At 40.3% G+C, this 23,662-nt stretch overlaps 2 protein-coding genes across 2 annotated transcripts in view; both read left to right on the top strand.

The window, feature by feature from the left end:
• AP1G1 (adaptor related protein complex 1 subunit gamma 1) overlaps nt 1–9,641 on the top strand; it is an 88,826-nt gene extending 79,185 nt beyond the window's left edge. The window contains exons 20-23 of the mRNA XM_030863448.2: nt 1,458–1,565; nt 1,686–1,846; nt 4,493–4,591; nt 5,456–9,641. Coding sequence (XP_030719308.1) covers nt 1,458–1,565; nt 1,686–1,846; nt 4,493–4,591; nt 5,456–5,557 — 470 coding nt within the window. The 3' untranslated portion in view covers nt 5,558–9,641. The remainder of the gene's footprint in view (nt 1–1,457; nt 1,566–1,685; nt 1,847–4,492; nt 4,592–5,455) is intronic.
• A 4,014-nt stretch (nt 9,642–13,655) lies between these two features.
• The window catches only part of PHLPP2 (PH domain and leucine rich repeat protein phosphatase 2), a 72,927-nt gene continuing 62,920 nt past the window's right edge, over nt 13,656–23,662 (top strand). Inside the window, exons 1-2 of the mRNA XM_030863437.2 lie at nt 13,656–13,789; nt 21,247–21,521. Coding sequence (XP_030719297.2) covers nt 13,691–13,789; nt 21,247–21,521 — 374 coding nt within the window. The 5' untranslated portion in view covers nt 13,656–13,690. The remainder of the gene's footprint in view (nt 13,790–21,246; nt 21,522–23,662) is intronic.

The following is a 23,662-nucleotide window of genomic DNA, read 5'->3' on the forward strand; positions in this document are numbered from 1 at the left end:
GTACCATTGCAGGAGGAAAAAAGCTAAAATTTGGGGGACTTAGGGACTCATACGTTGCCTGTGTGTCTTGGGTAGCCTGTGATTTTCCATGGGAACACGTTTCTAAAATTGTTTTGAAAATGGAAATTGTGGGAAAATTACTAGATTAGATTTATAAAAACTAGGATAACTATATGAATATTTGTTTATATTCTTCATTGGTAATCTGCTTGACTGCACATCCTGTGGTGTCCACATTTGTTTTAGCTCCTTGTGCTTTGCTTAGCCATATGTATTTCTACCTTCCTTGCTAATTTTTAGTATGTGATTTTTTTTCTAGTGTACTTGGGCATTATTTTTTTTAAGCTAATTCAGCCTTTATTTCATTTTGTGAATTTTTTAAATGGTGTAATTTCAGTTAATTTTATAAGTAGTTTGAAATCTATTTAAGCATAAAATGCATTCTCTTTCTTTTGCTGAATTTTCTTATGCCTCTTCTTAGAATCTTGATTTCTGTTAGTTCATGATCACGTTCTATCCCTGGTCCTCCTTAACTTGTTCTTATTTGGAAGGATCAAATAAGTATGATAATCTGATGATTTCTTTCCCCCACTCCACACCACCTCTCCCAGGGTGTGTGTGTGTTAAAATTAATAAATGCCTTGATCTACTTAGCTTGTAAAATAAAATGTTACTAAGAGAGTTGACATTCCCTGTGTACTGCCCCCTTATCTCCTTCCCTCTTGATCCCAGAGGTAACTACTATCTATTCTAAAATAGTGTTAGCTTTGGTGTTTACCATTCATGTGTATTTCTAGAATGATAGTGTGTAGTATTGTTTTGCCATTTTTTGCCTTTTTAGAACTGGTATCCAACTGCATGTGTACTTTTATACCTTGCTTTTTTTTGCTAAGCATTGTATTTGTGAATAATCCATGTTAAGTGCATTTCTAGTGCATTCACATTTTTACTGCTGTATATGTATAGTATTTTATTTTGTCAGTGTACCACAATTTACTTACCCATTATTTTGATGATGGACATTTTGTTTCCAGAATTTCATTGTTAGAAATTATCTTGCTATGCACACTTTTTGTAACATGTCTCCCTGTGTAAATATGCAAGAATTAATCAAAGCAGTCCTTCTTTTGTGAAATGCTTGTTCACTTCTCTTACCACTTTTAAATTAGGTTAACTTTTTTCATTATTGATTTGTAAAAGGTATTTATAGTTCTGGGTAATCATCCATTTGTTATTTTGTAGCATACATTTTCTTCTGCCTTTGGTCTATTTTTTTATGGTTTTTTTTAATGAACAGAAGTTATTCATTTTAAAGTATTTGAATTTTTAGTTATTTTTGCATCTTGTTTAAGGCATCCTTCCCTTAATTTGAGATCATGATAATTTTCTTCCATATTTTCTTGGTGAGATTTGTCATTCTGGCTAAGATTGACCTAACTTTGGGATGTTTCATTTAGGTGCTCCAGCTGCTGCTCCCGCCCCTGCCTCAGTCCCACAGATATCCCAGCCCCCCTTCTTGTTGGATGGGCTTTCATCACAGCCTCTCTTCAATGACATTGCTACAGGTACGATCACTGGTGTTATCATCATTAGAGCAATGAGAGATAGTTGTTGAAGAAAGGAAGTAATAATTTTGCAAGCATTAGGCTGACTACAATTAGACTGATCTCCCTGTGCTTTCCCAGGCATCCCCTCCATCACAGCATACAGTAAGAATGGCTTGAAGATAGAATTCACCTTTGAACGGTCAAACACCAACCCCAGTGTCACAGTGATAACGATACAGGCCTCCAACAGCACAGAGCTGGACATGACGGACTTTGTTTTCCAGGCTGCAGTACCAAAGGTACTATAATTGTCTTCTTGGCCTTTTTCCTTGAATTAAAAATTGGCTGATTATTTTTTATGTATTTGGTAAGGGATATATTTTAATGTTCAGAGATTAAACTAAATTTGCAGATTTAACTCAAACTAACAGTAATTAACTATTATGGTTCATTAAAGCATGTCATTTTTTTTTTTTAACTAAGCATGTCATTTTTAATGAATACTTTCTGCTTAGTCAAAAATATTCTTACAGTTAGTATTGTCTACAATGGATAAAGGAAGGGCAGCCTAATAGCGACAGAGCAGAATTCTACAAGGTGATTCATTAATGCTCAGGGCACTGAGGATAGGTTGGGGTTCAGTAGTACAGTGGTAAAGACCTAAAAAGCACAAATTGTAATGTGGAATTAAAGTTCAATCAAGATGAGAGACTTCATGTATTTGATATTCTCTTCTAGTCACTGGATCAGAATTAAAAGTTTTTGCCTCTTGATAATGTGAGAGAACCATTCCTCCTTCATTAACATCTAGTTTACTATTGATGCAATGACTGCTTGTTTTTGTAAATTGAAGTTTTGTTTATACCAAATCTTAGTTTAAGGAGTGTTTATGTTCATCATTGAATAATGAAAAGTTTTGAAAAAGGAAAATGTAGAATGAGGAGTGGGCAAAATTTTTCTGTAAAAGACGAGATAGTGAGTATTTTAGGCTATATGCTGTCATAGTGCCAAAACTGTCATGGGCGATATATAAAGGTGGTGGCTCTGTTCCAATAAAACACTTGCAGAAAGAGGTGTCAGTTCATTCTTGGCCCATGGACCATATTTTACCAACCCCTGGGATAGATTAGGCTAATCTGAGCTTTTCAGTGACATGTGAAGTATGACATTCAGACAACACAATTTTGGAAATTGAAGACCTTTTACTTGTGGTTACTGCTGACTTTGCAACCTTCTTTACTTGGATTTTTAGGAGTCAGAATAATGTAGATGTTTTACAAGCAGTAGAGTTAGTGGTTTCAATACTAGTTGTATGACATTAAGCAGGTTACTTAATCTCTATGCCTCAGTTTCTTCATTTGCAAAGGGGGTGTGTCATCGTGATATCTAATTCATAGGGTTCCTTTGAGGAATAAATGAGTTTTATGTGCCAGGTACTGTTTTAAGCACTTTTCTTATGTTCGGTGCTCAGTAAACGTTAGTTGCTACAACTTAGAGTTTTATACTTACTATTTTACTCTGCGGTTCTAGCAACATACTGTCTCTGCTTTAAAGTATGGCCTTCTTCTTGGTGTTGTACTATACAATGCCTATTTGCATATCATGATGTATCTTGAACTTCAAAACGTTGTATTTCGTAGATTCTACTAATACTATTTTTACTTTTTGTTATTTCTGAAATTGAGGTACATTTTAAAATTGATACCCTTGTCATAGTTTCATTGGCAGCCTATTTTCTTTCTCAGTGGTATATAAAATAATGGTGTGAATTACAGTTGATGCCATCTAACATTTAATGAAATAAATGTAAATAAATGAATTTTAGCTTACATAATTTATCTTGACAGTAGACTTATGAATAAGTTCCAAAGTAATAAACCTGTGCATTGAGATTAAATTTCTGCTTTTATAATTTTTGGCCTTAGAGAAGACCTAGACCCACGAACCTCCTTCCCTCCTTTCTTCCTTCCCTCCCTCTCTTTCTCTTTTCCCTTTGCCCTTCTCTCTTTTCTCTCCCTCCATCCCTTTCTTTCTCTCTCCCCCTCTTCTCTTCTTTCTCTTTCGCTCTCTCTAATTCTCCTCTCTCTCTAATATTTTAGGAGACTAAACTTTCAGGAAAATTTTTGTAACCCTAGTCTGTAAAATAGCTGCATACATACTATATAGTGCTAACTATGACTTACCTGTCTTGCTCACAGCTCTTTTATCTCTCTTCCCTGTAAACAAACAAACAAAATCCACCAGCACTCAATAAATTATGGTGTTTGGCTTTTCCAGGTCTTTTGCTGTATGGGTTAGTTCTGCACATAATTTTTCTGTTAGGGCTTTGTGTCCCCAATGTAGAGATCCTGATGTGTTCCACATACGTATTAACAAACTGGCTTTTTTCAGCTTTTCCTTTACCTCTGTCCTGTAGGAGTAACCCTTGACACATTCCAGATTATATAGGCTTTAGAAAACAAAGGTTCAAGTCTCTGATCCCAACCGTCCAAATACACAAAAGTTTGAAGGCGTGTAGTTGGTGACTAGTGTGCTGGTTTACTATTTTTAGAAAGCTTTTCATTTCTTTCTAGTTTTTTTTAACCGCAGGGACCCATTTTTTTTGTTGCTGTTGTTTGTTTTGTTTTTTTAGTTACATAGTTGATCAGTTACTATTAACTGAGGTTGCCAGAACGAGAATTGGTTACTTTTTGAAAAGTGGTAGGCTAAAGTTGCTTCTACCAGGAAGGAAAGAGTAGCTCATTGCTAGAAACAATGGCGTTTTATAAATGCCATGAAGTGATAGCCCACATGCTGTGAACTGCTGATATCTGAAAAACAAATAGAATTTAGTAGTAGGTAAATCTGGTAATTGAACCATCATCTGCGTGTCTGACTGTATTTGTTGACATCTCTGACATAGTGTTAAGTGTATTTTTCTGAAGAGTGCCCTTTGTTCCCCCCAGACATTCCAGCTGCAGCTTCTGTCTCCTAGCAGCAGCATCGTCCCAGCATTTAATACGGGGACCATCACACAAGTCATTAAAGTTCTGAACCCACAGAAGGTGAGTAGCACAGTTGAAGACATTATCTGAGCAAGGTGTAAGCATATTCCCTGAAATAAAATTTGCTTTGTTTCTCAAAGGTTTTTCTGACTCACAGCAGAAAAGAAATCTTTTTAAATGTCTGGTCTAACCTCCTTGTTTTTTTGTAGATAATAAGTGAAGCCCAGACACACAAAATGGTTTAGTGGTATCTCATTAAAATGCACACTTAGAGGACTTCCCCACGGTCCAGTGGTTAAGACTTCACCTTCCAATGCAGGGAGTGGGGATGTGATCCCTGGTCGGGGAGCTAAGATCACACATGCCTCATGGCCAAAAAACCAAAACGTAAAACAGAAGCAATATTATAACAAATTCAATAAAGACTTTAAAAATGGTCCACATCAAAAAAAAAAATCTTTAAAATGCACATTTAAAGATTTCTCTATTTAGAGGCTTAAAAGTCTAGGTTTTTGCATGGGGAGGGGGACAAAGCAACCAGTATATCTGAATGTAGAGCATAAGATGAGTACGTTTACCTCATTTTTCTAGAAAATTGGATACAAGGGTTGAATCTTGAGAAAAGCACTTAGCAAATGTTTCTGTGAAAATACTCCTGAGTGGTTCTGTCCTGTTAATGTGGTTCTAGGATTGAAGCCAACAGTGAGTTCTGGAGATGCATTTTCTCTACTTGACTGCATGATGTTGGCTAATAGCTAGAGTATTAGGTGGTTTTTGTTGTTGTTTTTTGCCTGTGTTTCATTTTTAAGAGAGTTCTGCTTTAAAATAATGTGTTTTCTAAGATTAAAAGTCTATTTGTAGACTGTACAGATTCTAAAGATTTTATTTCAGTGTGTAATTTTTTATTCTCTTTTCTTCTGACAGCAACAGCTGCGAATGCGGATCAAGCTCACATATAATCACAAGGGCTCAGCAATGCAAGATCTAGCAGAGGTGAACAACTTTCCCCCTCAGTCCTGGCAATGAGGGTCCAGCACCATTCTCATTCTTATCCCACTCAATCAAAGGAACTCTGGGAAGGAGATTATGATCGCTGCAAGTCCCCCACAACTGTACCATGGGCATGAGGAGCTGAAGAGAACTGTTGAGGAGGATTTTCCTAAAGTTATTGCTGACCTTGAAGCATTGTTAAAGACTAATCTCCTCTCCTCCACTGTTGAGGCCGGCTGCTTCTGGAGGCTACTTTGCACTCTTCCTCCTCCTCTCCTTTTTCTGCACTTCTCCACCCCTCCTACATTTACAGCCAGAATCAACATTCCCTGAGCCCCTGAGGAAATAAGCAGCTGGTCTGGAGGAGAGGACTGGAATTCATGGCAAGAAGACACTCACTCTGTCTCTGCAGCAAAGAGTTGCCCCTTCTTTTTACTGTGTTTCTCTGTGGACTGGGCGAGGTGGGGTATTTACTCCTCACTAGCTGGGTTACCATCTTCAGGCGCTTTTTACATCTGGCATTGAGAACGGAAATGTAACGGTGGACATGAGGGAGCCCTGCCTTTTTCTACCGGTTCCCCCAATGTTTGAAAGAGGCATTAGGCTCCTGGTAGCCTTTTCTGTGCATTGCTGTATACACACAGACACACACATGTATGTATGTTTGTTACCAAGAACTGGTCAGACCTTGAAAGGTTATTTGTAAACACTGGACAGATGCAGTTAAAAAGAGCTTTTGTTTAGATTTGGCATGAAGGATATGGTGCTCTATTTGTAATAGAAACTTCAAAGGCTCTTCCAGCCCCCCTTTCTCTGCATTCTTTAGCTGTAGTCATGAGTACTCTCCATGATTTTCAAAATTGATTCCCCTTAAAGTGCAAAGTGGACAATTTACAAAAGGTATATTAATAGTTATTAATGCCCCTATTCCCACTACAAATTTTAAAGTTTCTCCCAAACCCATGACTTGCCTGAACTATGGTAAATGGGTGGAAAGAGGAGTTTGCCACTTTTAAAGTACAGACTCCTTAACAAAAGCACCTTTGCCCACAGGAAGAGTGAGTATCTGATTCACTCTAGAGCATATTGGAGTCATCTTCTCCATTACTCCAAATCTCCCTTTTTATTTCCTGAGCCTGGCTTGGACCTTGGCATTCCGTTTGAATTCCTTCTTCTAACTGGAACATTTGTGTTGTATCTGTAACACTGGCACTGAAATAAAGACCACGCAGTTAATGAAATCTTTCCTATATCGTACTTTATGGTGTTGGAATGAAGCCTTGTAGCTTCCTTGCCCCCTATGTCAGAGGAACTCTTATAGACACCATAGGGTAGGAATATCCTTTCCTGAGTGCGAGAAGTTGGTCTTTCAAGAGAGGCCAATCTTATGAGTATCTGCATCAAAGACTTGAGATCTGGAGCTTTTTAAACTAGTGAGAGTACCGAGTGCTTTTAGAAAGGACCCTCATGTTATCAAACCTTAACACTGAGTTGCTGGCATGAGGTAAGGTGACTCTCCTGTGGCACGTGTTGAATGTACTGTGTATGTTCAGGTGCACAGGTACCATGTCTGATGTACTAAAGAAAAGGAAAAGTCAGGCCCACCTTGCTCTTAAAACATTTGCAATCATTACTGTATTGAGTACAGTATAAGGACCACTTTGGCTTTGGTCTTAAAACTGGATACAGATATCCATTTTTCCCCCTCCATTTCACCAAGCCTTTACTTAAAATCTTCAGTGTCTTGTCAAATCTAGCTCTGTATCAGATGCTAGATTATTCCTAACATTTGACAAACTGGAGTTGAACTAAAGGCTCCAAAGGGGGAATTTTCTGGTCTTATTTTAGTATTTAAGAGCAAGATTTGCTAAAACTTATTCTACTGGGTAAATGGTTGACTGAGTCAAGAACAGGTTATTACCTTGTGCGTAGTTTTCAGTAAAGTAATTGTGGTCTAGTGTGTGTTTCAAACAACTGCTCTGCCTGTGTGATGAAAAATAGTCTTTAAAGGTTTCTTTGCAGACTGATTTCATTGGATGGATACTTAATGCTGTGAAACGTGATAGGATTAACATAATATTGGTGGATTTCTTGAATAGAATTTGTCTAACATTCCTCTTGTGGTTGAGGCTTTATTTTCTCTCTCACGTTTATAGTTAACCAGCTCAAGTTTCTTTAGTTGAACTGATTTGAATCTCAGAAATTTGCTGAAGATCATGCTATGAGACAGTGCTAGCTAATGGGGCTGGAAAGGGTCTACTCTCAGAACAAAGTGTCTCCTTGCATGAATGTAGTTTTGAGGTAGAGTTATGTGATCATCCATAGCTTTGTCTAGACAGAGTAAAAATCATGGCCTTAACACAAAGGGTGCTGTGTAGAATATGAAATGATTCCAGAGAGTGAACCTGAGCACCGTATTGAAGGACTAGCGGCCAGGTAACTAACTGCCTAGGATACTGATGGTTGTGAAGACTGTTTCAAATGATTGGATCTTTGAAAGCTTCAGTGTGCCTTAGTTTCTAGGATCAGAATTCGTTCTCCTCTCATTTGGCCGTGCTGCTAAAGGAGAACTCTCTTAATTTCTATGAATACTTGCACATTTCAGTTATTTCTTTCCCTAGTATAACCATTCACGGGGGAGCAAAATTGTTTAGATTTACAACTTCAGAGCCATTGTGAGGAAAGGGTGATTTCCATGGCTGTTTTCATAACTCCAGGGTGATAAGCAGTGAGCCTAAACACACTTACTTGGACAATTTCACATGCACTTTTACCTCATTTTTTCCCCTCTTCCAGAGTAGTTTTTATTCTGTACTCCCTCCCCACCCCCACAGTAATCCTAAAGGAGAATTCGTCTAAGTAATCTCAGAAAACTGTAGGAAGGGTGCTCTACCCGAGAAGCTTCTCCCACTATGCTCCGGTGCTGTTACCTCGAGGTAATTTGGACAGCCATGGAATGTTTCATGCTCTGTATAGTGATTATCTGTTCATTTTAAGGTCTTTCTAATTTAAAGAAACATTCCTCACTGTAACATTTGGGAGGGGATTCTTCCCTCTTGTAGATTAAAGATGTGCTTCATACCCCTTGTTTGTCCCATTTATATAAGAAAACTGTCTAGCACTAACGGTTTGAGTATTTCCGTCTACTATATAACATGCTTTCCATTTTTATGTTGTTCTGAGAGGTTGGAAATTAGGGGATACTGTTTTCAAGGTTCAACTTCATTATCTTCTGCATTGGAAAATATTTGGGCTATGAGAACTAGGGGAAGGAAAGTTTGAATGCGTATGTTTTTTTCTAGTGAATGTGTACTACCCACATTGTCCTAAACAGAGAGTGAGCTAGAGAGCAAAAAGTGGATACTCACGAGCTTTGTGGTTGGTGGAGAGGTGGTACACGTCTGTGCACTCAGGAGTTTGGGAATGGGGAGGATCACTGAAAAGAGACGTGCTCAGAAAGTCCTGAAGTTTAAAATGCTTTGACCAGCTCTGGCTCAGGAGGGTGGGCCTGCTTGTAGAACTGGAAGTGAATAACTCTTTTTCAAGCAATAGCGGTGAGTGGGTCCCATCTACAGGGTTCCAGGACCTGGAACATTCAAACAGAAGAAAAGGCTGAAGCAGCATGCACAGTTGCTTCTTGAACTTCCACGAGGCTGATTCTGACTTCAACATGGAACATTGGAGTTTTGTTTTTGTTTTTGTTTTTGGAACCTGCTGTTGCGCTTTGTGTGTTTTGTTTTTGTTTTCTCTTTGGGGGCTTCATGGGAAAGAGCTTCTGAACTCTTTCCTTTGTGAACTCCCACTATGTCCCTGTATAGTCCCTTTTCTTGCATAATGTTGTAAGTTACATTTTCATTAAGCCCCATCACATCTTCTTTACTGTAAAAATATTAAAAGGCTGTTTCCAGGCGGGACGGCTAATGAAGTTCTAATTATTGCAGACATATTTTTGAGATGTAAAAAAAATTTTAAATTAAATGATAAGTCTTAGAGGCGAGAGGAATGAAATGGATGTAAACATTTACATGGGATGCATTAGAATTCTGCTGTGTGTATTGTCTTTTGGTTGAAACAAATTATGAACAGTGACTAATAAAAAGTCAATACTCAATGATTTAAATTTTGCTTCCTCACTTCTTACAAGTGGATTAGAGAAGCCTTTGATGAGTTCTTATTCCAGAGCTTTGAGCTAAACTTACTGACCTGTTAATGTTCCTTTTACACAGAAATCTCACCAAAAGAGGAACTTGAACAAATTTTTAAAAACTTGAAGTTACAGACAGTGAAAAGTGCAATTGGAAATTTTAACTAGTGATTGTTTCCATGCTGGTATTCTCCACATGGGTGAATTCTCAAACAAGGCGAATAAATCATGTCAAGATGAATTGTGTGTTAGAGGTGGTCATGAACTTTTAGTTTAAAGCGTCTATTTGTGACTTGTTCAAGTTTATCTGTGTCTAAGAAGAGGAAGGCTTGACCAGCCAAATGAATTCTGTTTCATGATCTATTTTATATGAACTCTTCCATAGAAGTGAGAGTGGTTGAAAGTTGGGAGCTTATGTGTTCTAGTACTCAGATGATCCCTGATAGTCCCTTATTGAAAAGAGGGAGAGTGTGATAGTTAGCCCCCTAACTGAGAAGTAGAAGGAAGTAGGCCTTGGCAATTATCTAATTTAGGCAGAAGTGCCCTTTGGTGCTGTTTGATAAGTGACATTTCTATAATCTTATATGTGGCTTAGTTAAAATTCATCTTTGTTTCTAATATTAAATTTACTTGACACCTTCATCTCCATGTAACGAGAGGAAAATATAAAAGCTGCAGTAGAAAACGTTAGCCAGTAACAGACTCTAGACATTTACTTAATACAGTGAATAGTGTTCAGATTTGAACTTCCATCCAGAAGGACCAAATTAATTTTTATCACTTTTTTATTTTGGGGTACGCGGGCCTCTCACTGTTGTGGCCTCTCCCGTTGCGGAGCACAGGCTCCGGACGCGCAGGCTCAGCGGCCATGGCTCACGGGCCCAGCTGCTCCGCGGCATGTGGGATCTTCCCGGACCGGGGCACGAACCCGTGTCCCCCGCATCGGCAGGCGGACTCTCAACCACTGCGCCACCAGGGAAGCCCAATTTTTATCACTTTTTTAAAGTATTTTTCATGCTATTTCCTTCCCTAGTTCAGTTGTCCCCATATTCAACAATACAAAAATGTTCAAGGAAAAAAAATCCTTCAAACCTGGAAGCCAGGTAAATACAGCCTGTTTATTTGAAACTAAAATAAGGAAGATCTAAATCTGCTCAATCTGTGGTAGAAATAACAAAGGATTTAGGCCTAAAGATGACTTGTGATCATCAAAGGAGTGGGAACTAGCTATAAAGAAGCAAATGTAGTAAGCTCTTATGGCTCCTCTACCAAAATCTTACAGACGTGAACTCTCCTTCTCCAGACCTTCTTTCCATTTTGTAGTGAAGATTAGGAAGAGCTCCTGGGATAAAGTGTGTGTGTGTGTCCCTCCCCAACCCCTTCCAGGTGGAAAGAGAGGTATGCACTTACAGGAAGGATACAGAAAGGAGGGAGTCTAATGACTTATCTGTCTCTTGGCTTGATTCAAACTGATTTTTGTAATGATGAACCTGCAGTGAGGGCAGATGGATATTTGCACAAAAAATCCCAGAGGAATTTATTTTTAGGGTTAGTCTGAGCTGTTTACCATTTCTAGAAATTGTAGTTACATAACCCTAGGCATACATAATGCACACTGCCTTGAACTGGGGGAGAACATGAATATGTGACCTTTGAAACAGTATAAAATGTTAATGGCAATACATGATCTGAAAAGAAAACTCAGAATCAACTGGTTGTCACCACTTAACTGAATTGGGTCTTAAACCATGGAGACCTTTAAAGAGAGCTGCGTCATAAATTATCCCCTGCAACACCTGGGCTCCTAGCTTTTTTGTTCTCTTTTTGAAAGAGGTACTACGTTGTTGAAGAAGTAGTAAATACATAACTTTTAGCATATGCTTGTATTCTGAATTGATGCTTTAGCCCACTCTCCCATTAATTACAAAAAAAAAAAAATCATCTACCACTGCTGTTCCCCAGCATGAACTCAAATGCTGGTCGTGTGACAGGATCCTTCCCCTTCAGATGATAAACTAATAAAGAGCTTCTGCTCATGAGATCTGGAAAATGTAATGTGTAGTACCTCAAGAAACAGGCTTTTAGAAGCACTTAATTCTGAACCACATTTTCATTCTTTTCTCTGCCTGTCTGCCCTTGGTCAACTCCACTTCTGTCTCCATATTGGTGCTTATCCCTTACATACCAGTGTTCTTGCTGGAAGAAGTTACCCAATAAGCACTGAAATGGGAATCCAACTACTTTACTTTGAGTAGCTTTCTTGAAAGTAATTTCAGGGTAGAAGGAAAACCCAGGAGGTAGACAACTTAAAGAGTTTTTTTCACTTCACACCAGACTCACAGAGACATCATTTTAAATTCACTAAAATGAGACAAAGAAATGAAGATGACTGCAGATTGGAATTTTGGTATATACAAAGTAACTCATGAGAGGGGAGAAGGTAGTGACCAAACTTTCACAGAAGAAATAATTTGTACAGAGTCAGAATCTTCGCAAGAGTCAAATTTTGTCTTGGAATTTAAAATATCTATAAACGCATACATAGAAGAGGGGAACAGACTGTACTGACAGATGTCAAACTCTCTTGTTCTAAACCTACAATTAAAATATTCTTAACATATAGTTGGTCTGTACTAGGCAAGCTGAAGCAATGGTTAATAGGTGATACCAATTATTCAAAGCACAAGAACTTGTTTTTTTCTGCTAATTCCTTAGAAGTTGCCTGAAGATTCAACACCTGTGTAGGAGGGGGAGACCTAAAAATCCAGAGGTCTAGAAGGTTTCCTAAGACAATTTAGAGCAGAATTAACAAGAGGACTCTAAGGAATTGAGTGTCTCTTAAATTTGGAAATTCAGAATAATAGTGACACCTATGAATCACTACTATGTGTCAAGCACTTTGTATGCATTTGCAAAATCTTCATAATAACTACTATACAGACTAATTTCTATTTCACAGCTAAGAACCAAAGGCTTAGATAAAATAGCACAGGGTATAGATCTAATAATAAGAGGTAGAGCTGAAATTTGGAATCTGGCTGTCTGATTTGGCCCACTGACCAGTCACAAAACTATCACTGCAGGAACTAAAAGAAAATAATAAAAATTTTCTGAACTAGAATTGCAAATAATAAAATGGCTTTCAGACCAGACCACATTACTGCTTGAAGCAGAGAACAATATTCTGATAATTTTACTAAATGAGGAGAAATTAAAAGTGGCTGGGAGGTGAGATGACATTTTGTACATGAGGTGGGGTCGAATTTGCTGAAGAAGGCCGTGAGCATCTCTAATAAGGAAGAGAAAGGGCCTTGCTAAGGTGAGTATTCTCAACAATTCGTTCAGTGGCTTTGTACGTGAGGGTGACAGTCCAGTTTTTTTTTTAATTGAAGCATAGTTGTTTTACAATATTGTGTTAATGTCTGCTGTACAACATAGTGATTCAGCTATAAATATATAGACATTATTTTTTCATATTCTTTTCCATTATGTTTTATCATAGGATATTGAATATAGGCATCCGGTTTTGAAGTACAGAGGGAAGGTCTGGGAAAGGTCAGTTATAAGAGGCACCCTTGGCGGAGGGCAGCGTCCTCGCGTCACTATTGACAGGTGCAGCCCTCCACCCCCCCTTCCTTGTCCAGCCCGTACTTCGGAGGCGGGGACAGCAGCAAATAATCCTCCCTGTACCTCAGTCCGCCAAACCGAGGGCTGCCGACAACGGAGGCCCAGCCCTGCGGTGGCGCCGGGCTCCGCCCGCGAGGTCCCCGGCAGCCCGCCCAGCGGCTTGCGGCTCGCAGCGCCCAGGACGCACCGGGCCCGCGGCTACGCAGGGCCGAAACGGCTGCGGGTGGGGCGGGGCCGGCGGGGCGGCGGGTGGCAGGGCCGGCAGGGCGGGCAGGGCGGCAGGGGGCGGGGCCGGCGGACTGCGGGGGGCGGGGCCGCAGGCTGTTCGCGCTCGCCGCCGAGGCTCCGTGCGGCGTAGCGCCGGCCGGGCGTCCCTGTGCAGCCTCCACCAGCCGCAGATGGGGGAGGTGGAGCCGGGCCCCGCGGGCCCGCTCGAACCGCCGGAGCCGCCCGAAGCGCCCGCGAGCCGCCGGCCGGGCGGGATCCGGGTCCTGAAGGTGAGGTGGGCGGGCGGGTTGGGGAGGGAGCGAAAGCGGGCAGAGGCCGCCCCTACCCCGCGCGGTGGCCGAGGCAGCCGGCGACCCCCACCTCGCGTCGGTCAGTCAGCCTTGCGGCTCAGTCGCTCCCAGAACCCGGCTGGAGGGGCCGCGGCACCCGCGGAGGCCTCTGCAGCTGGCCCCCGCCGAGGCCGCGGCCGCCTCCGTCCCCACCGCTGCCCATCCCTGGCCGCGTGCCACCGGCCTCGCAGGCCCACGCCTTGGGGCCGGCGTCCACCCGGTCGCCGCCGCCACTCGGCTCCTTTGGGACCCCGGGGCCCGTCTCTGCCTCCCCCGGTTGCGCACGGGGCCCCAAGGCCGGCGGCTCCTGGCCCGACAGCGGAGCTTATAGTACGCAGGGCTTTCTCCCCGGACACCTGAAGACATCACCCCAGCGGGAGGATGGCGGCGGTGATTGGCCGGACGCTGCGGTGTGCTGGGGCTGCGCCGGCTGGAGTGGGCCGCCTCTGCCCTCGGAGCTTACCACCGAAGTTAAGACCCGCTTCTCGCTCCGGAGCGCGGGCCTGGAGTGAGAATCCCCGGAGGAGCTTAATCTCGGGGAATCGCTGGGCGTGTTGCAGAAGGGAGGAGGGGTTGGACAAAAAGGGGCATTCCTGCTGGCGGGAGTGGGGCTGACAATCCAGAGAGACGGTGACGGGGGAGCAGTTATGCAACAGGCAGCTAACGGGGCTTTTGGCAGGAATTGGGGGGGAGTAGGAGGAGTGAAGGCAGATGCAGGCAAGGGGGGGAGTGGAGTCTTGAAGGTGATGACAAGAAGTTAAAATGCACAGGAATTGTAGGGTGGGAAGGGGACAGTGAAGGTGGTTAAAAGGAGGGGTTGTGGGAGACACACTGGATGGAGTTTTCTACTAGCCTTCGAAATAGTTGGAGAGAAATTTTTCTGTAGGTCAGATATGTAAACTAGGTGTCCTGGAGATGGAGTGGAATTCCTTCTAAAGTTCTAGAAGAGGAATCAGCAGGCTTTAAAACTTGCCAGAGAAAAGGAAGAGAGAAAAGAAAATTTAAATTTGACGTGTTTCAAAACTACTTTGCAAAACAATGAAAATACATAATGTTTAAAAATTCATTAAGGAATAGTTGTTCTTTGGGATTGAGGGTGCGACTGTATACTCGCTACTAAGATTATACGTAGGGCATCACAAAGAAACAACAACATTGGAAAAAAATAATAGATTTGAAGCATCTGGTGAATCCATGAAACAACATAAATTAGAACTCTAAAATATAAAACTTTTTCTGCTGCTACCTCCCAGTCTTAATGCAGCAACTTAAAGAAATAACTTTTCATAGTTTATCTCCACTTCTGCATAGACCTTATACATATTTACTTTAATCATGTTTTATATTAAATATAATCACATTATATTAAATATAATTTATATCAAAATTATATTTTAATTAAATATAATTACTCAAAGGCTTTTGGATATTTACTTAAAACTGTAAGGTCACAAAAATGTAAATTGTGAATGAACTTAAAAAAGTTCTGCTGGCCTGGCTTATCAGGAAAGGGCAGGTCTGAGAGATAGGTAATGCCCTCTGGCCTAGAAGGTAAACAGCCTTGGCTATTTTTACAACTATTTTTTGGTGGAGAGAGAGTGAGTTGTGGGAGGGAAGGAATTGAGAAATGAGGATCTTTTTTGAAGGGTTCGACCTTCCTGCACTTCCAGGAAGTGGTCCAACCTACCACTGGTTCCGTGGGTTTCCAATCTGGGGACCATTAGAAAGAGTCCAGAAATTAATCTTGATTATAGTGCTGAGCTGGTGATGTGGGAGGCTCACAGTGTCTTAGACCTTTGCATCCTTGCAAATAAATGGGATCGGCTGTGAAGAATAGGTGCGGTGTGTTCTACAGACAGAAGTTCCCTTCAGTAGCTGAGTGGCTGAATTTTGTGTCAGGTGAAACTGGAAAGGAATATGTAAGTAGAAGACTTTCAGAATCGGGAAGAAAGCCATAGTTTCCTACATGTTCTTTTCTGAAAACCCTTTTAAAAAGGCTTACCATTCTTTTTTGTAACTCTTCTATACTTAATACCAGATCATGAACATCATTATTGTCAAAGAGTATAGATCATCATAAAAAGGCTAATATAGCTAAACTGGTGTAACTTTAGCCAGATTAGATCTAGGTCCACCGTATAGCCTACTGGAAAATTTGATTCAAAATCTGCCCTCAGATTTATTTAGCAAATTGCTATTTATTTATTTATTTAAACATCTTTATTAGAGTATAATTACTTTACAATGGTGTGTCAGTTTCTGCTTTATAACAAAGTGAATCAGTTATACATATGTCCCCATATCTCTTCCCTCTTGCATCTCCCTCCCTCCCACCCTCCCTATCCCACCCCTCTAGGTGGTCACAAAGCCCCGAGCTGATCTCCCTGTGCTATGTGGTTGCTCCCCACTAGCTAGCTATTTTACGTTTGGTAGTGTATATATGTCCGTGCCACTCTCTCACTTTGTCCCAGCTTACCCTTTCCCCTCCCCGTATCCTCAAGTCCATTCTCTAGTAGGTCTGCATCTTTATTCCCGTCTTGCCCCTAGGTTCTTCTGACCATTTTCTTTTTTTTTTTTTAGATTCCATATATATGTGTTAGCATATGGTATTTGTTTTTCTCTTTCTGACTTACTTCACTCTGTATGACAGTCTCTAGGTCCATCCACCTCACTACAAATAACTCGGTTTTGTTCCTTTTTATGGCTGAGTAATATTCCATTGTATATATATGTGCCACATCTTCTTTATCCATTCATCTGTTGATGGACACTTAGGTTGCTTCCATGTCCTGGCTATTGTAAGTAGAGCTGCAATGAACATTTTGGTACATGACTCTTTTCGAATTATGGTTTTCTCAGGGTATATGCCCAGTAATGGGATTGCTGGGTCGTATGGTAGTTCTATTTTTAGTTTTTTAAGGAACCTCCATACTGGCTGTATCAATTTACATTCTCACCAACAGTGCAAGAGGGTTCCCTATTCTCCACAGCAAATTGCTATTTAGAATATAGTCCTTTATAACTGTAGTTGGAATATAAGTATGAGATTTTTAATACTCTTTAAGATTATTAGGAGTATCCTTGAAGCAGAAATTTCCAGATGTTTGGAAATTTGGAGAGGTTTTTTTTTCTTTTTTTTTTTACTCTGTAGAAGAAATGAAGTTATAATTAATCTAGTCAGTGGATTCTGTGAGATGCGTTTTTTCAATAATAGTTTCAGGTTTTTATCAAAATAATGTGTTTGTATGGCTTTTAAAATCAATTACTACCAAAAAGATTTTAATGAAGTGAAATATTCTTCCCCTCTTTATCTCATCCACCCCTTCCAAAATATTCCTTAGCATGTATATTCCTAGAGATGAGCCCATATTCTACAGTTCTGAATGCAGAAACGTATCTCCTACTTCAGGATATTTCACAGTCTAGTAGAACTCACTAAGTATGAAGAGTTACTTCAGTAGATCCTGTTCTACCATGCATACCTTAGAGTTAGTTCATTGGGTGTTTAATAGTTTATCACCTTTGAACTGATCAGAGCCCTCATTTTTAGAGGGTTTAAAGTGTAAAACTGAAGTGGGTACTTAAATCATGGCTTACTCTGAAGATTTCGGCTTTCTAGAAATACCTTTAAGTCTTAAATGTGCTCTTTATACACTTGTTTGATGTGAGGGTGATTATAGTTATGTTCCCTTTTAGAGAAACTTGTCAATAGTTCTTATATAAATGAGTAAAGGGAGGAAATAAAGTGTTCTCCATCTAGCATTTCCAGTGGAATAGTGATTCTAAAAGCTGCAAGCATCTCAGAGGACAGAAGTGACCTTTCCAACATTTACCTGATGGTTTAGGCAGTGGAGAAGGAAGCACTAGATAATTCAGCAGTAACTAATGATAGATAAACAGTCCATCTAGATTGTTACCAGAAGGCTATGCTTGTTTGGTATCTAGGCCGTTAAATGCCCATTGAACAGGTTTAAGAGAATGATATCTACTAAAGTTCTAACTCAGCAGTTTATTTTCATGGGGTGGAATATATCATATAAACAGGAGATACATTCTTTGACCAACAACACATGGGTTTCAACAGTGTAAAAGTTCTTAAAACTTCATGTATAGTCTTTTTTTTTTTTTTTTGCGGTACGTGGGCCTCTCACTGCTGTGGCCTCTTCTGTTTCGGAGCACAGGCTCCGGACGCGCAGGCTCAGCGGCCATGGCTCACGGGCCCAGCCGCTCCACGGCATGTGGGATCTTCCCGGACCGGGGCACGAACCCGTGTCCCCTGCATCGGCAGACGGACTCTCAACCACTGCGCCACCTGGGAAGCCCTATGTATGTATAGGAAATAGATATACACATTAAAAAATGACTGTTAAAAATCCTCACAGAAGAAGAATCATGGATGAACTAATGTAATACTTCCTGGGGTCTGCCTTGACTTTTCTAAGATTGATAAGGTTAGTGGGATATTATTTGACCTTAAAAAGTTTTTTTAAAGAAGCTTTTCGGTGGATGTGTGGAGTGGTGTCCACTGGCCCTCTCTTAATAGCAGTGAGCAAAATTTCTCTCCACTGAGTGCAGAATGCAGAGCTTCCTTGTATAAATGTTACTGCACTGTATAGAATACTGTTTTCAGATGGTTCAGTTGACCTTTACCAAAGATTAAAAAATAAGGAATATTTAAAATGACTGTCTAATTATGCAGTGGTTAAGATTATTTAGTGGTGCAAATATGATGGTCCCTGTGTTTATAAAATATGTGCTCAAAAGCCCTTTGTTAATTCTGAGATGTTCAGCTTTGAGAAAATGCTCTTTATGAGAAGAAAGACGCCTAGTTCCCACTTGTAGCAGGGGTTTATCCTATTTATCTAAAGTTAGAATCAGTAATAATCCTCATGGTTTTGATTAGCTGTACTTAAATCCCTAAGATCTGTAAAATGATCGATTCATCTATTATCATAAATTTAAACAACGAAGCCATTCTTGATTTCTTGTTTTTCTTTTTCTCCATGTGGGGAATACCTTCTAACTTTTCCTTCCCCTTTCTTTATCATCTTCAGAGATTTAATTTTAGGCGCTACAGTTATCCTCAAATATTTAATCTCAGTAATTACAAAAATAATATTTGCTTTATTTATAGATACTTCTGTTTTCCAATGAGGAATAGTAGCAAAAGTATTTTATTTACTTTGTGGCTGATACAGAGGAAAGGTGATAGGGTTTCCTATAAAAATGGAGATTTTTTCCCCAAGTTTGTTCAACTTCTTGCTAAAGCTAATTAGGCTAAAGTACAGACTGGGAATAAATGTCTGTGACATCACTGAGTTCTGCATGCATCTCTGGGCCACCCAGGTGCTAAGGTACTGTAATAGGTTCTCAGTGTATAAGAGAAGAAGAAATACCAAATAAATAATTAAAAACTCATTGTGATTTACATGGGAATGGAAGTATGTTTAAGGTGAAGAAGTTCTGTGGAGGAGAGTGTAGAGTTATTAATTCTTTTTAATTAGTAGGAGAAAGCAGGGATGGGAGACGTGGAAAGCTCCACAGAGAGGGTGACGTTTGAGTAATTTTGAAGAATAACTACTCAGATGGACAAGATGGAGAAGGACATTTCAGGCAAGTCACAGAATTGTGGAATAGTTGGTGTGTTCGGGGAGTTGGATATGACAAACAGAGTGACATACAGTGGGGAGTGGCCCTAGAAAGGTGGGTCAGTGTAATTGTGTGTGGAAATTAGTTTTTTATTAATGGGAATAGAAATGGCCCATTTAAAAAAAATAGAGCAGGTAAATATTGATCTTTAGAAACTTGTTATATTGCTGTAGCAGTTGTTTTTGCTCTGAGATAATGTGACTTCACAATGTATATGCATACCTAAGTTATCAAATGCAACAGTAATTTTTCTTTTGAAACATGAGGATAATGGAAAGAATATTTGTGCAGTATTGTGGTGATTCTGTAGTTCCTTATTTGGGATATGAGGCAGAGGACTAGGACCCTAGAGGAACTTTCAGTTTGCATATGGAGACATACAGAAATGTTTATTGCAGCATTGTTTCCGACACTGAAAAATTAGAAACAAACTAAATGCCCTCAGCAGGAGAATGGATAAATTTCAGTGTATTTGTATAATAGAATGTTATTCAAGAGAATGAGCAGGGTGTATTAATCATAGATACATCTCTAAACCAATGTTGAATCAAACAAAAAAAATTGCAGGGTGAAACATAAGTATGTTAGGTTTTAGATAAAGTTTTAAATCATGTAAAACAATACTATATAGAGTTTATAGATATATACTTATATGGCAAACATAAAAAATGCATGGGAGGACTTCCCTGGTGGCACAGTGGTTAAGAATCCGCCTTCCAATGCAGGGGACACGGGTTTGAGCCCTGGTCTGGGAAGATCCCACATGCCATGGAGCATCTAAGCCCGTGAGCCACAACTACTGAGCCCACATGCCACAACTACTGAAGCCCACGCACCTAGAGCCCGTGCTCTGCAACAAGAGAAGCCACCACGATGAGAAGCCCGTGTACCACAACGAAGAGTGGCCCCCGCTCGCCACAACTAGAGAAGGCCCATGCGCAGCAACACAGACCCAACGCAGCCAAAAATCAATCAACCAATCAATCAATAAAAATCAGAAATTAAAAAAAATGCATGGGATGATAAACACTATAGTAGAGTGTTTATTTCTGGGGAGAGAGGGAGGTGAATGGGATTTTTTTAGGTAGTAGGTGGCTTTAGCTATATATGTAAGGATATATCATATATATGTTCTTTAGAATAATGATCTGAACTAAATATGGCAAAATATTAAAGCTTGTGAAAATTAGGTAGTAGGTACACTACTGTTCTTGACATTTTTATGAAAACATAAAGAAAAAAAAAGATCAGAAGATGACTGACAGGGACTTTCCTGGTGGTCCAGTGGTAAAGAATCGGCCTTCTAATGCAGGGGACATGGGTTTCGATCCCTGGTTGGGGAATTAAGATCCCACATGCCACGAGGCAACTAAGCCCATGCGCCTCAAACTACAGAACCCACATGCCCTGGAGCCTGTGCGCCACAATTAGAGAAAGAAAACCCGCACACCACAATGAAGTTCCCGTGTGCCGCCACTAAGACCTGACGTGGCCAAAAATAAAAAAGTAAAAAAAAAGTAAAAGTAGAAAAAAAAAAGATGATGGACAGAGACATGAACAGCTAGCAGTAAAGAGAATGAAAATTTTCAGTTTAGGGCTGGGCATGGCAGGTGCAGAAGGCTCTGTGAGAGGAGGCGGTACTGAGTCAAGTATTGGTGACTACGGAGTGGAAAGGTGGGCTGAAGACTGAATGTGTCTAATTCAGTCAGACATTTGAGCTAATGATTTCTTTTTCCTGACGTTTTTAGAGAACTATGAAACGCAATGGGAGCAGACGTTGTCTGAATAGGAGAAGTAGGTTTGGTTCTCGAGAGAGAGACTGGCTGCGAGAAGATGTGAAGAGAGGCTGTGTTTACCTGTACGGAGCAGACACTGCCACGGCCGCTGCAGCCAGCGCCTCTGCCACTGCCTCCTCCTCCGACTTACATCTTGTCCTTTGCACAGTAGACACGCCAGCGTCAGAAATTTGTGCTGGAGAGGGAAGGGAACGTCTTTATTTGCAGCTTCATGGAGACCTGGTCAGGTGAGGTCAGAGTTTTACCACTAATTCTCCTGCAGTATAAGTCACATGTGTTTCTGCTTGGAAGTGGGCTTTAGGACCTCATTCGTGCTGGAGCTGATGATGGTTATGGGGTCACTAGGCTTGAAAAAAGATTTCTCCCTGGAATGCTGACTTAGGATTCTTGAATTTAAAAACTGTCAGTTTTTAAAGGAAAAGGAAGGAAAAATTGATAATTACTTCATTTGGATTATATCATAGGTCGGATATCTAAATTTAAAATAAATTTTTTTTTAAAGATTTTTAAAAAATTAAATTTATTTATTTTTGGCTGCATTGGGGTCTTTGTTGCTGTGCGCGGGCTTTTCTCTAGTTGCGGTGAGTGGGGGCTACTCTTCGTTGCGGTACTCGGGCTTCTCATTGTGGTGGCTTCTCTTGTTGTGGAGCACGGGCTGTAGGCGCACAGGCTTCAGTAGTTGTGGCTCACAGGCTCTAGAGCACAGGCTCAGTAGCTGTGGCTTGCGGGCTTAGTTGCTCTGTGGCCTGTGGGATCCTCCCGGACCAGGGCACGAACCTGTGTCCCCTGCATTGGCAGGCAGATTCTTAACCACTGCGCAGCCAGGGAAGCCCAAAATAAATATTTTTAAAGTTTTTAAGCAATACATATAAACAGAATGAAATAGAAATGTATAAAAGGAAATAGAATGAGAAGTACCTATGGTCATGCATGAGTATGTGTCATTATTTGTATATAAATTTTAAAACTAATGGTGCTACATGCAACATGTCAACTTAATATCTCTTAGAAATCTTTCCATATTAATGTTTATATAATTTTCTTTTATTTAATGGCTAAATAGTATTTCATTTTATGAATCTACCACAATTTTAGCTAGTCTCCTATTAATGGACATGTAAGTTGTTACCAGTTTTTTTACTACAAGTACTGTTGCAGTGAATATCCTTGTACCTGTGATATTTCTCCCATGTGGAAGTCATCTGTAGGGTAAAGTCCTAGAAGTGGAATTGCTGGCTCAAAGGGTATGTGCATGTTTAATTTTGAGAGATTTTGTCAAATTCCTCTTCATAGAACTTATACTTCGATGAATAATATCAAAGTATACCTATTTCCCCCTTACTTTCTCCAGAATACGTTAAATTTTACATATACAGACACATCCTCATGCACGAGCACATACTTGATTGTGAATAGAAATGATTGTCAACAGTTTTTAGAGAATCATAAATTCAGCATTCCAAGGACAACTCTTTTTTCAAGGCTGATGACTTAGATTTTTGCAAATCTGATAGGAATTTTGTTATTTTGTTTTAATTTTCATTTATATTAATGAGTTAGGTTGAGCATATTTTCATAGGTTTAATTTCTTTAAAATCTTTTTTTTAATTTTTTTTTGTTGTACGCGGGTCTCTCACTATTGTGGCCTCTCCCGTCGCGGAGCACAGGCTCCGGACGCGCAGGCTCAGCGGCCATGGCTCACCGGCCTAGCCGTTCTGCGGCATGTGGGATCTTCCCGGACCGGGGCACGAACCCGTGTCCCCTGCATCGGCAGGCGGACTCTCAACCACTGCGCCACCAGGGAAGCCCTGATTCAGCTTTTTAAAAAAAACTATTAGTTCTTTGAGTTAGACCTCAAATAAGAGCTCCTTAAGTGCCTGACCATTGACTTTCTCTCCTTCCCTTTCCCTGTAATAAATAAATGTCTCAAAACAGAATTCAAAACTGTGGATTCAGTACTGTTGAAAGTGAGAAAGGAGGCACCCACTTACACCTAAAAATGTGGCGATGATAGTAACACCTTTAGCTGAGCTAAACATTGATATCATTTTAAAGTCTAAACTGGGGTTTATTATTATTTTCCTTTAGGATTTGGACTAATTCCTGAAAAAGTAGACTAGCACTTGAATGTTTTCCTTGTTCACCAGTTAACTACATTTCCTAAATCCATTTGTAAAACGAAAGGATCAGACTGGGTGACCCTTAGGCTTTTCTAAATCTTAACACTGATTCCGATCTAATTTTATCAGGTGGAAAGCCTTGACCTACATTATAGCTGGTAGTGATTGACGGAGTTCAAGTATTTAAACCTAAGACTTATTACTCATCTGTATACTAATGTGTGTATACACAAAAATACTAGAAAAGT

The sequence above is a fragment of the Globicephala melas genome, chromosome 19 (genome assembly GCF_963455315.2).
Source record: "Globicephala melas chromosome 19, mGloMel1.2, whole genome shotgun sequence".
Lineage (NCBI taxonomy): Eukaryota > Metazoa > Chordata > Mammalia > Artiodactyla > Delphinidae > Globicephala > Globicephala melas.